The sequence below is a fragment of the Schistocerca americana genome, chromosome 5, assembly GCF_021461395.2.
Source record: "Schistocerca americana isolate TAMUIC-IGC-003095 chromosome 5, iqSchAmer2.1, whole genome shotgun sequence".
Taxonomy (NCBI): domain Eukaryota; kingdom Metazoa; phylum Arthropoda; class Insecta; order Orthoptera; family Acrididae; genus Schistocerca; species Schistocerca americana.
This window is the reverse complement of record NC_060123.1, coordinates 203,426,342-203,440,864: the sequence shown is the minus strand read 5'-3', so window position 1 is coordinate 203,440,864 and position 14,523 is coordinate 203,426,342. Positions and strand designations below refer to the sequence as shown.

Below are 14,523 nucleotides of genomic sequence, written 5' to 3'. Positions count from 1 at the left end.
CCATTAATATCCCCACTGAAGGAAGAGGTGCAACAGAGTTGTGTCGCATACATCCTGTCGCTGTATGTTATTGCAGCCTTGTCAGTGGAAACTACGTGTTGATCCATTGTGCCTTCCAGGATGATGAGATTACCGAGAGAATGCCACAAAAACATTCCTCAGGCCATAATGCTTCCTCTTTCAGCATGGACCCTTCCAACAATTGTGGCAGGGTGCCTGCTTTCAGACATTTCACTCCCAATGTAACATAAATGTGACTCGTCTGAGAGTGTCACCTGCCACTACTCAGTGGATGTCCAGCCTTCATTGCTAATGAACAGAAGTCAACATGAGTGCATGCACCAGCACCAGCACCTGCTACGGAGGCACATATGCAACAACATAGCTGCTTGGTTCATCTGAGTGTTCAGTTGCATCTCAGCAGCCGTCGTTCACCTCTGTCATCCTGCTCCACCACAGTTGCCACAGTGCAGGTTTTGAATACCGCCATTTTGCCATGCATGATATACTTTAACTATGGTGGCATGCGAACAGTTTAAAACTAAGCTGTTTTGAAATTGCTTCCACCCTTGGCCCAGAAGCTAACAATCATGCCCTTTTGAATATCAGATAAATTGCTCCATTTCTGCATTACAGTAACTACTGCACTGTTTTCCGCATCCCTCAGACATGCTTTACGAGGGGCATTTGAAAAGTCTGTGCAAAAATAAAAACTACGTACGTCTTTGGGGTAAACCTTTTTTATTTTTTGACAAAGTCTCCTTTTATACTTATATACTTCTTCCAACACTGTTCTAATTTATTGATCCCTTCGGAATAATAGGAATTGTCCAAGTTTGCAAAATAGGTATTAGTTGCTGCAATCGCCTCCTTGTTTGAATAAAATCTTTGCCCCGCCAGTCATTTCTTCAAATTGGGGAACAAATAGTAGTCCGATGGAGCCAAATCTGGAGCATAGGGGGGGGATGTGAATTTTGTGACCACAACTGCTGAGGTGTGTTCTGGTGCATTGTTGTGATGGAAAAGGACTCTTTTTGCAGTCCAGTTGCCAGTGTTTTTCTTGCAACTCGGTTTTCAAACGGTCCAGTAACAATGAATAATATTCACCTGTAATAGTTTTATACTTTTCCAGATGAGGATTATCACTTGCGAATCCCAAAAGACAGTTGTCATAAACTTTACGGCCAAAGGAATGGTCTTTGCCTTTTTTTGGTGCAGATTCTCCCTTGGTAACCCATTGTTTAGACTATTGTTTGGTCACAGGAATATAGTAATGTATCATGTTTCATCCATATTGATGATACGATGCTTAGAGCCCTGTGGATTCTTCCTGAACAGCTGCAAACCATCCTTGCAACACTTCACATGATTCCGTTTTTGGTTGAGTGTGAGCAATCGCGGAACCCATCTTGCAGATAGCTTTCTCATGTCCAAATGTTTATGCAAAATATTATGTACCCATTCATTTTAGATGCCCACATCACTAGTAATCTCACACACCTTAACTCTTCTGTCATCCATCACCATATCATGGATTTTATCAATGATTTCTGGAGTCGTAAGCTCCACATGGCATCCAGAACATTCAGCATCACTTGTGCCCATATGGCCACTCCAAAAATTTTGAAACCACTTATAAACTGTTCTAATTGAGGGAGCAGAGTCACCATAATGTTTATCAAGCTTCTCTTTAGTCTCCTGAGGTGTTTCGCCTTTCATAAAGTAATGTTTAATCACCACATGAAATCCATTTTTGTCCATTTTTTGACAATCACTTGACTTCGGATTCACACGAATGTCAAACACAAAGAAATAGACCAATATGGCTTAAACTTGGTGTGCATTCTTTCCAAAGATGCTACCAACTAAACATGACCTCGATATGCGCCGATGGTGCCATCTCTTGGACTTTTCAAATGGCCCTCGTATATACCTTCCATTGGTAGTGCTACCACCTGCAGTCTGTGAATTACTATTGCACATTGTCATTGAATATAGGCTGTGGTCTCATTAATTTGACTGGACCGTGTAGTACTTATAATCAACAGAATAGTGCTGCTTTTCTTCTCTCTCAATTTTTTTTTTTTTTGGGTCATCTTAATGGCATCTTCTCATTTAACGCTATCAAATTACATGCAACATACCCATCTTTGTTAAACACGTATAAACAAAACTTATTAGTGACAATAAATAAGTATGGTATCCTACAAGAAAATAAGATGCACTTGCTCAGCGTCACTAGCCTTTTTGTTCATTCAACCAGTGTATGAATAAGTAAGGATTTTATCTGAACTGTGAGTAACTTTTACTAATATGTAATCCAATACACAACAGAGAACAATTTAAATTTAATCAATTTTGAGCCACTCCTAATGTCAAGAACCAAACAACTGTGCAAATAAATTAAAAAAACCTACTGTAATATGTTGTAAGCAAGCCCAGTAAGGAAAATTTTCTGTTTAATGGTTGAGTATTTCCCTTTTCAGGTTTTGGAAGAAGAAGCGACAAGTAAAGAGCCTATCCCTGATGCATTGCTTCCAAGTGTGATTGAATTCATACAGGAATTTCCTATTTATTTGCAAACTGTTGTTCAATGTGCACGTAAAACAGAAATCGCTCTGTGGCCATATCTATTCTCAGCAGCTGGTAAACCTAAAGATTTATTTCAAGACTGTCTCATGAAGAAACATTTGGATACAGCTGCTTCATATTTAATTATTTTGCAAGTAAGTTTTAATTCAGAGTCTTGTTTATGATAGCATAGTTATTACACATTTCTGGCATTAATATTTGTTAATGATCTCTTTTAGAACCTAGAGCACTCATCCGTTAGCAGACAATATGCCACTCTTCTGCTGAATGCCGCACTAGACAGCTGCAGATGGGAACTCTCCAAAGATCTGGTTCGCTTCCTGAGAGCAATTGGTAAGATATTTCTGAGTTCAGAAACAGTACTAGATATCAATCATATGGGTTTGTTGTGAAAGTGTGGTGCAAAAAGTTTTTTTTCCTGATAGCGAAAATAAGAATTTTTGTTTTGAAACCCTTTTATTTTGAAATGCAATCTCCTTTTTATATCAACACACCACATCATTGAAGTTCCAGTGACATTAATCCATTTCTGTAGTGTTCCTCTGGAAGTGTTGCAAAACTCATCTTGTTGTTGACGGGATGTTTAACACTAATCTCCTCCTCCTCATTGTTGACTGGTGAGATAATGTGACATGATTTATCATTGGCTATGGAAGTGCATCACACATTGCAGTCTTGATTTCAGTGCTTGGGAAGCAATTTTGTGTGTTTGGTGCAATTTTTTTTTATACGTTTGCAATATGCACATATACAGTGTAAGCGTAGCTGGGCATCAAAAATCTATCCAAAATGTGTTGTTTTTTTGCTGGATTTCATTTCCTAAAGTGCTGGAAGTTCTATATTAGTGCATAAAACCTTCAAAGGATTGGTAAGTTTTACATCTCTTAGGGAAAGTATATTGCCACATAACTTGGAAAAAAGTACTTTCATCAGGGGTGTAGTGTATTTTCACCTGAGAAGAACTTTTTTTTTATGTATATACACCCTAGCAGAGAATTACGGAAAGCGCATCATAATCTTGGTGCATCAGATGAAGGATGAGAGTTAATGAACAGGACTTTCCTTATTCCTCTGCTACTGGCATTCCTCACACAAAGTGCCAAATTGCAGTGCACATACAGATTCATTAAATTGGTGCTATTGAAATGCTTTTAGTGTAGTCCAACTATCTGATAAATACATTCTCTTTCACTTAAGACAAAATATGGTGACATTATACATGAAACAGATTATTTCAATAGACAAATCATTCGTACCACTCTGGAGGTATAGTATAATATCAAACATACTGTATACAGCTTGTGAAAGCATTTGCCAGTTTTACAAGAGATGATTGGATGGAGATGGGGATGGTCTTCCCTGGCAAAAGTATTGAAATCACTGAGTTTCATTTGGCATTGACTACAGAAATGAACTGAATCGGTGAACCATCTTGGGATTTTGACTCAGATGAAAAATGTGGGGCAAGGTGCCAGAGAGTTGTTCTAATTGGACGAGTTGTGGATAGATAACTACATATCATTTGGCAAATACTGGCAAGCAGAAAGTGTAACAGGTGTTACTGTGTGAGGTAGCACCTTAAAGAAATTGATTGTCGTAGCTGCTAGCATAGGATCCAAGAACAGATTTGTCATGAAAGTACACCTCCAGCTTTGGGCAAAGTCAATTGTGGGTGGTTACCACAGCATAAAGAACTTTGCTAATTTTGAAAAGTGGTTTGTGGGTATAGTTTTTCCAAATACTCATCCCAGCTCCGTAATTCTGATGTGTAATGCATCAAACCATAGCAGGCAGGTCAACAGGATGCCTACCAAAAATGATCTGAGGATTACGATGTTAGAGTGGTTGCGAGACAATAAAATAGGCTGTGACAACTCAGTGAGGAAGGCCAAACTATTAGCTAAAATAAAGGCTAACAAACTGGCCGAGAAGGTATATGTCACGGATAAAATCACTGAAAGTGGAGGCCGTAAATAGTTCGTTTCCTGCTGTGCGACTGGGCTAAAATAAAACCAATTTCAGAAAGCACAATGCCATGCTGAAATGTGAAAGGAAAGAGTTCAGAGTCTTGCTAATGCTGCTTTCCTATCAGTTACTGCACAGGACTGAGAAGTTTACTGAAGGAAAGTGAAGCAGCTGGAACAAGAGTATTGGACACGAAATGGGTTAATGGGAAGTGGCTGTCGCTGAAGTTGTCATCAATGCCATGCCCTCAAGTGGTGATGGTCTTGATAATGATCTCGAATCAAACACAGACGATAGCAGTGATCTTGAGCAAACACCATTGTGACAGTTATTTCAGGCATGGTTAATTATTCATTCCAGTCATTACTGCTGTGCTGTGCTGTGCTGTATAAATTTGATGTTTCTTCAGATTCTGAAAATTGGGTTTTGGTATTTGATTCTTAGTGTCACAAGTTTTATGTTCCTCTACTTTCATTTTTCACTATTTTTGATAGATAAATAATAACTAAGTTGTTGTAAAAGCTCTTGTGCTTCAGTATATCACAACATATTAAGTGATTTACAATCCGATTCACATATCACTCAAGCAGGCAGTCCTTCTGCTAGTGTTGCCTCTGTTTTCATGTATGCACAAAATGTGGGTAATGGTGCACTCTTACCCCCCCTCCCCCGTGACCTAATGCAATGGCAAGGCATGCCTCCTGTCATTCCCGAAAGCTGCTGCACAGATCTGCAACTTGCTGTGGACAAGCTGTAGCTTTAAAATCTCTTTATCTTGTTCATGGGCTGTATCTTTAACCTTCTTCTTATGATCCTCCTGATTCTTTATTGTAGCATCCCGTTAGTCCTGTTCATTTCAGAGTTCTTTCACCACTCTTTTATTTTCAGTAAATATATCTGTGATTCACTTCTTTCTTCAACTTTGCTTTCTTTCTATCTCTTCCTGATGACTTCATGTTAATTTTTCTAGTAATCACTCGCCATGTTGCATTATGACAGCTTTCTGACTTTTTGCAAGGTCTTTCTTATATTTTAGCAGACTGTTTTAGCTTCCATTTTATTTCTACTGACATTACTTCTGTTGGTGGTTTCTGTTCATTTACTTTCTTCCTTCCTACCATAGATGTCGATATGGTGTACTAAAATTTTCTGCCCTTAGCTTGTCATCAAAGGTTTTTTTTCTCTCATGTTAACGATATCTGAAAACTCCAAGTTCAACTTGCACAACTGATTTTGGCATGATTCATCCTCATGGATGGAACTAAAACTAAGTTTCCATTGGGCTGTCATCAATCATTGGTTACTATTTGTTTAGCCTTCATACTGGGTGCACAGGAGAACTGGCACATTTAATGCTTGCTGGAAGTAACACTACTGATTTATTTTTGATGCCATTACATTCAAAATTAATCACCACACACCTTACGACATTTATCCCCATTGGAGGCAAGACAATCGATTCCTGTTTCATAGAAAACAGTTGGTTGGTGATGGATTCACAACCATTCCCACTCTTGCACTTCGTCTGACAGAAACCGACGTCTATGCATGTCTTTCTTCAGGTTGTCAACAATGTGAAAACCATACAGTGCGAACCTTCTGGGTTGTACAAACGATGCTGCAGTGTTTCCCAACCAAATCGCTGAAGCGTAGCCTTTGTCTGATTGGCAGTGTGGGGACAGGTGTTATAGTGCAGCTTTGTCTGCAGGGGCCCTCTGATTGTTGAGTTCCTTGAGTGCGGAAGCACAATCAATGCACGGTGCTATGAAGACACTTTCCTGAAACTGCAATGAACCTAAAGTCAAAACGCGTAGAAATGATGTCAGATAGAATCATCCAGTCACCCAATAACTCCTGCCCCCACACTACCAATTAGACAAAGGCTACACTCCAGCAGTTTGGTTGGGAAACAATGCAGCATCTTCTGTACAGCCTGGATCATTCATCGTGTGATTTTCATATCGTTTGTGACCTGAAGAAAGAAAGATGTGTGGATGTCGGTTTCAGACAAACAAGATTGCCCCTTATGTTTGGTAAGTGAATATATAAAAAGCATTTTGATTGCCCCTTATATTTGATAAGAGAATATATAAAAAGCATTTTAAGTTTGACAACCCATCTGGAATCCAAACTGTTACATGCTAAGTGAATTGTTCCTTCTTGAATGTTAGGCTTTTTTTGTAAAGAGGTCAATCTGGAGAAATTCTCTGAACCAGTGATGCATTATGTATATCAATAAGGAAATTACTTATTAAGTTAGAACAACTCTTCAAAATTTTGAGATTCCAACAGTACCATATGAGGTCCCATTTTTTAGAACTTTTATACGCTAATTTCATTCATTTCAGTGAGGGATATTGGTGCTACTTCTAGTTAATTACATTTTTATGGAATGACATTTTTCATATATTCTATTGTTTCTTCAACTGAACCATTTAATCATTTTTTCACTCTTGCTTGTAGAAAGTTATTGTTAAAAATACTTGTGCCTTGTAAATTATCAGTCACAGCATTGTCATTGGTGGTGGTGGATACTGATAGTAAAAGGTGGAGTATGAATAGTAGTAAAGAAATCCTGCCTTATGCAAAATGTCATGTCTTGCATAAGTTGGAATTTCTCACTAATTTTTCTTAGCAAGCACAGAAAGTAGGAGGATCAGCAACATCAAAATACAATTATGAAGTGAATAGAATGGAGAGCTTTTTGAGGTGGCATTGTCCTACTCCAGTTCCAGGAGGGCATGAGTTTAAATCTTGGGAGATGGTATGTAGAAATTTGGGATTGCAGAGCAGGAGGATTTTAAGGGTGCAGCAGTGGTAGTGCAAGCAGGCTTGGGTCCTTACTTATATGGCTTTAGAGCACTATGTAAGCGAGGACTACGGACTGATGTAACTTGAACAGGTCGAGGTCATTGCAGGATAGGCTGCAACTGGAGATGGGTAATTTGATCATCAGATTTTTATTTTATTTTATTTCTAAGGGGAGGGGGGGGGAGGCCAAGAGTATGGGGGACTGAGTACTGATTTAGAAATAGGGAGATATTTCTGTATTGGCACAAACAAATGGAAGAAGCACGGACCCATAGTGGATTATAAAGAACAGGTAAAATATCTTACAAACTCATAAAAGACAAAAGCAAATGCACTGTAGTAAGGGGGAGGGGGAGGAGTGGCTGGATAGGAGTGGAGATATGGCAGAAGGTGCATGCTTGATTATGGGAACGGGGAGGTGCTGTTAAGGTACAAGGTGTGAAAATATACATGGGGCCTAGGTAGGACCAGGACAAAATACAAAAATACATGTTAGTGAAGGAAGATGATGGGATCATTTTAAGGTCCAAGTGTTGTTATATCAAAATTGAAGCTTTATTATATCAATGTGGAGAATGTGGGACCCAGATCACTGCACCTAACATCAGCATGGGCACAACATGTTACTTACAGGATAGTTAATATTCAGAACACACAAAAGCAAAGTATCCACATTCAGTCTCAAATTGTGGTTTTTATTAAAATGCACATAGCATTTTGAGCCTTGAAGGCTCATCATTAGGCTCTTAGTGTAATTATATTGTCATTCTTTGTGCATAGCAGTTCTTTTTAGTCCTATTACACACATTCATCTTAATTTGCTAATAGAATTAGGAGTTAAAACTAGTTAGAAAATTGCTTACAAGTTGTAGTATCTGTTTTACAAACAAAGGTAAATAGGGTTGTAAAACACATTATTAGGAAGCTACTCTAGTTTTCATACATACATCAACATTTTCAAGTCTTGGGTATGCTACAAAAATGTAAACGTGCCAAGTGTTAGCTACATACCTCTCCCTGTCCCTCAGGATGTGGCTATGGGTAAGGAAGGTTAAAGCCTCCTGTTTCGTTGTTTTGTGTTGAGAAATGACCTGTGTGCTGTATACAGTTAGATTTTGGTCTTTTTAGGGAATAAATATAATAAAATCACTGTGAAAAGTTGTTGTTGAGTTTAATTTACTCATACTAAATGTACCCAGAAAATTTTATTTTTTGAAAAGTTATGTAAAGTTTTTTTTTTTTTTTTTTTTTTTTTTTTTGATCTAGTTTCTTTCCTTAAGTTTTTGACTGAAGTACTGTGAGGCTGTTGAGTGTGGCATTTAGTTTGTGTCTGTTCTGGTGTAGTTCATTATTTCTGTGTGTTTTATGTAGTGGTTGAGACTGAAAACGCCAGCATGCTCTTTGTAATGTATTTGGAAACTACTTTTTTTATGTTTGACTTTTTCTGGGGAGGGGGGTGGGGGGGGGCACCTAGGTAAGGTTAGTCATCACCAAGTTTTTGTTTGTCAGTAAAGGACTGTTTTACATTCGTATTCTTAAATAGTTGCCAGTTTGTTTGTAGATCTGTGCTTTGATTGTATTCTGTTAGATAAACTTTCAGCTGATTGTTTCTGCTCACAAAAACACTTTTTTGGGTCTAATACCCCTGTACTGTGGGGTTACAACAGCCTCAGTAGAACAGACGACGTCAGTTGTGTGGAAGCTAGAGGAGGAGTAACAATTTCTGTAAATGATTCGTATCAGTTCTTGCCTCACACTCTCAGTACCAACTATCAAGCAGTTACTGTAACTGTGTATGTCCATCATAGGATAGCTCATTGTTCAGTCTCTGTGTCTTCTCATGAACCATTAGACCAAGAAGCTCTAACTCATCTTTCAATATAACTCCCATGTCTCTTCCTCCTTTATGGAGATTTTAATGTAAATCATGCTCTGAGGCTTCATTACACTCATCGTAATTCTGCCCAACCTGGGTCACTATTCCCCATCCAACTTTCCATCGTGCTATGCATGAGCAACAGTGAAACATTGACAGCAATATCATGTATGTTGCAATTCATATGTAACAACAGCAACTAATACATAAATAAAAGATTGCAATCATTATTCAGTCCAATTCTCAAACTTTCACTTGTCCTGTGATCTAGTGACATCCGTTCATACTATCTTCACCATTGGTCTTTCAGAGTAATTTATTCTCACAACAGTAGTTACAGTGAGTTTAATATTACTTATTAAATTTGCTAGACATTTCAGTCTGGATTAATTTTCCTTTTCGTTTCACCTGAATGTCATCATCTTGTTCTAAAGCTGATTAAAAGTTGGTAACAATTTTCTCCTGTATTCTGATGCATGTATAGCGACCGAATTTGTCATTTACAACCCACTTGGTGAATCATTAGTTTCTGATAACCAAATAGAAAATTGACTTGGGTTCATAATCGAGTAATGACTTTTGAAAGAGAAGATTTTTGCCCAGATTTTTGTTGCAAACCGGTTCAGATACAACAAAAGTTTGTAAGTTGATGGAATTTAATATTATTTCCTCCTATTTTTCACAAAATTTTCAATTTTTTAAGCAGAGCATTAGTTCGTTATAGTGGCTAGTTCCTAGTTTCTCGTGTATCCCTTGTCCTAGCACCATGGGTCAAATGTCACAAGACTGTTCGAGCAAGGCTGTTACTGTATCATGCGCTTCGACGTATCGTGAAATTTCAAGCCTATTTTCAAACACAAGTATTGTTTGATATACCCTACTCTTCTGGATTGTTCAAAATAAATTTGTATGAAACCTCAGTAGCCAAAGCCTCATCTTTAAATGTAGGAGACACTAGTTAAATCTCTGAATATAGAATGACACCATTTTTTTCGAATGATGAATTTTGGAAAAAAACTCGGCTTATAAGTGGGTAAACATGGTATGGTCATTCTCTGCCATCAATATCTTGAGAGAGCTATTTACTCCCTTTTGACCATTTCCTGATGTGGATACGTTTGACTGACTTAGCAGTGTTCAAAATAAAGCCACTGAAACGGATGCTCAGAAAAGCCAGAACGATATTATACAACCAGCTGCCTGCATTTGAACACTGAGACAATGTCCAGAAAGTTTTTGTATGTCCATGTGTCTGATTGGAAGTTTAAGGGAATTTGGCCATACACTTATGTAGTAAAATGGGAAGACCTACAGCTGTCCCTACAATGTTATTTACTATATGACAACCAGTTTTGGTGCTTCAGAACACCATCTTCAGGCCTTAATTGATGCTGAGGGGACTAACTCCAATCGTATGCATGATTCATCAGTGGCTAACACCTGTGAACTGGGTTTCATAGAGTACCTGTAACAGCGATTTTGTCTCTCAAACCACACCCAACATCACTGTTACAGGTAGCTTGTGAAAAAGGGTTGGTTGGTTGGTTTGGGGAAGGAGACCAGACAGCGTGGTCATCGGTCTCATCGGATTAGGGAAGGATTGGGAAGGAAGTCGGCCGTGCCCTTTCAGAGGAACCATCCCGGCATTTGCCTGGAGTGATTTAGGGAAATCACGGAAAACCTAAATCAGGACGGCCGGACGCGGGATTGAACCGTCGTCCTCCCGAATGCGAGTCCAGTGTCTAACCACTGCGCCACCCCGCTCGGTGTGTGAAAAAGGGTTCATAGACGTTGGCCACTGATGAATCGTGTATATGAGTGGACTTAACTCCCTCAGTGTCAGTCAAGGCCTGCAGATGGTCTACTGAAGCACTGATTCTGGTAGCCATATAATAAATAGCATCGTAAGGATGGCTGTATGTGTTCCATTTTATTACATTATGTCCAGGAAGGTGGATCACATCATGAATGTTCTCCACCAAGCCACTGGTGCATTTATTCTTAAGTATTCTGAACTACAGTGACTGCCTGTACACTTGGGGAGTGGGGATTGCCTCCCTGAAATTGGGGACAGGTGATGGTTCTCTAGAAATTTCAGTAGAGACCAACTGCTGCAAATTTCGTTTCCTTCTAGGTAGTGGCAACCAAATGCCACTGAATAATTAAGTAAAGCAAGAAGTGATTGTGACAAGAATGCCTGTTCTCAATAAATCATTCAACCAGCCCATCAGGAGAATTTTAGAAAAGTGTATTAGGTGTTCCCTTAATGCTGTAATGAGGAATGGGTTCCATAGCCAGACCATCAAAGGAGACAAGGCAGAGTATTTTGCTCGAATTATTGCCACTGCCAGCCATGAACCAGCTTTCTGGCATCATTGAACTAAAACTGAGAGGAGTGTCTGGGACTTCAGTTTTAGCAAAGCTGAAGTCAAAATTACCCTTTTTTAAATGTGGGAGATGGATTTGGCATTATCTGTGGCATGTCACACACTTCTCCTCATGCAGAAACATCGAATTTGCCTTGGTACTTATTACAGTGTTGCCCTCACTATGTGGGGAAGTCCTGGGAACATATATTCTCCTGCTGTTTTTTGTGGATTATGGCATCCTGGTACCCCTCTAATGTAGGTTCAGTAGATATCATTCCACTGTTGGTAACCTGATCTTGCTCTAGTTCGCAATATGACTAGCTTTCCTGTGCCAAAATCATCCAATACATATTTTCTTCGACAAGTTTTTTGATAGTACTGGGAGGCATAATATCTGTTTACTCACAGTGATTCCTCCCTGTTTATGGTATTTTTCTCCCTGCATTATTTTGAATATCAGTTTGATAATATTTAATTAAATTATTTAGTATAAGAGAGCAGTTTCTCTCAACATACGGTTTTGAGTGTATCCATGTTTTTAACACTATTCTATTTTGAGGATGACAGGTTGCATGTTATGTCACAGTGTAGTCCATTTTGCTTGTGGCCACAGTTTGCTGATGGCCATTCGTCCTCGTGAGCAGCTGGTTGATAGTTGTATCAGCTGAACAATGATTGCAGCAGAGCTGGTATATGACATGAGTGCTATCACAGGCGGCTCGGCCTCTGATGGGGCAGGATAAGCCAATGACAGGAATGGAATAAGAAGTGCTGGGTGGGTGGATTGGGCACTTCTTGCACCTTAATGTTTCACCCAGGTATAAGCCCTGTGGCAAGGGGCTGTGGTTGGGAGTGGCATAGGGATGGGCTAGAATGTTGTGGTTGGGTGGGCAATGGAACATCACTTTAGGAGGATTGTAAAGGATCTTTCATAGTATGTCCTTAATTTCAGGGTATGAGGATAGATAATCAAAACCCTGATGAAGGATGTGGTCAGTTGGTGCAACCTGGAATGGTATTGGGTGACAAAGGGGGCGCTTGTCTGCAGCTGCCTCTTGAGGGTGGTGGGAAGAGTAGAGGTGTATGGGGATATGGCAAAGGAAATCTGCCTGCGGACTAGGTCTGGGGATTCTCTCTCTTTGTAAAGACCTTTGTGAGACCTTCAGCATACTGAGAAAGGGAGTTCTTGTCACTACAGGTACACTGTCCTATTTTTTTGTCATGCTATATTGGAGGGATTTTTTGGTGTGTAAGTGTTGACAGCTGCCAAAGTGCAGGTGCTGTTGGTGGTTAGTGGATTTAATGTGGACAAAGATATGGATAGAGCCATCAAAGAGGATGAGGCAACATCCATGAAGTGGCATGCTGGATTGAGGAAGACCCAATGAAGTGAATGGGAGAGAATGTGTTGAGATTGTGAAGGAATGAGGACAGGATGTCCTGGCCCTGTGTCCACATCATGAACATACCATCAATGGACATGAACCAGACCAGGGGTTTGGGTTTTTTGGGGCCAAGAAAGTTTCTTTTAGACGGCCCATAAATAGGTGTGTTGCCCACCTAACCTCCACAACATCCTAGTCCATCTGTATGGCAACTCCCAACCCCAACCACTTGCCAAAGGGATCATATCCCTGTGGAAGACCGAGATGCAAGACATACCAAATCCAGCCATCCAGCACTTCCTATTCCATTCCTGTCACTGGCTTATTTTACCTCATCAGAGGCGTGTACCAGTGTGAAAGCAGCCTTGTTATACACCAGCTCTGCCGCAAACATTGTTCAGCCTTTTATTTTGGTATGACTACAAATTAGGTGTCACGAGAATGAATGGCCACCGCCAAACTGTGGCCAAGAGCAAAGTGGACTATAGTGTGGCACAACATGCAGCTGTACATAACACACTTGATTTCAATGACTGCTTCACAACCCAGGCTATCAGGATCCTCCCCCCCACAACCAGGTTTTCTGAACTGTGCTGATGGGAGTTATCCTTACAACACATTCTTCGCTTCTGAAACCATCTCAGCCTCAACTTCTGGTAACTTACTGTCCCCGCACTCTGCACAAAACTGTTTCCGGTCCTTCTATCCTGTCACCTCCTCACGATTTGCCTCCCCTAACCCTCATTGTGTGCTGCTCTCTGCTGGTGGATTCTCCAGTATTTTCCCCTTCTCTGCTCCTCTCCTTTCCATTCCCCATTTTTCCCCATCCTCTCTCTGCCACACAGCTTCTCGACACTGCACCTTTCAGCCCTGTCCTGCCACGTCTAGTCTCTGCATTGTTCACCAGGCATTGCTTATTCCTCTCCTCACATCTGTATCCTGCTATCCTTCACCCTTACCAGCCGATTCAGGTTGTTGCTCCTGTTAAACACATTTCTGTTGCAGTCTGGCTGAAATGGCCAGAGTTAGCAGTCGCTCGCCCAAGCGCACGCGTGTGCGTAAGTGTGTGTGTGTGTGTGTGTGTGTGTGTGTGAGAGAGAGAGAGAGAGAGAGAGAGAGAGAGAGAGAGAGAGAGAGAGGTGTTCTTGCTTGTGTGAATGTGTGTGCATTTCTCTTTCCTGAAGAGGACATTGGTCAAAAGGTTATATGTAACAGTCCTTTCATTGTGTGTGTCTGCAACTCAAAGTGCAATCTTTACAGTGAGTAGCAATCTTTCCTCCTCATAATTTTGTTGATATTGCAACCTGGACTTTCCATTTTTTGATCATTTTTTTTTTTTTTTTTTTTTTTTTTTTTTTTTTTTTTTTTTAATATTGAAGCTGTAAATAGTCTATGGAACTTTGTACAGTGCTCCTTTTGGATTATTTTTTAATTTTTGTACTTCGTCTAGCCTTCCAGATCTCACACATCAGTTGCAACTAACATTTAAAAATGTAGAGTAGTGGCCAGAAACAACTGGTTGTAA

At 39.9% G+C, this 14,523-nt stretch overlaps 1 protein-coding gene across 1 annotated transcript in view; it reads left to right on the top strand.

Moving 5' to 3' along the window:
* Positions 1-14,523, top strand: part of LOC124616792 (guanine nucleotide exchange factor subunit Rich) — a 292,166-nt gene that overhangs the window by 163,443 nt on the left and 114,200 nt on the right. The window contains exons 15-16 of the mRNA XM_047145207.1: positions 2,487-2,726; positions 2,811-2,925. Coding sequence (XP_047001163.1) covers positions 2,487-2,726; positions 2,811-2,925 — 355 coding nt within the window. The remainder of the gene's footprint in view (positions 1-2,486; positions 2,727-2,810; positions 2,926-14,523) is intronic.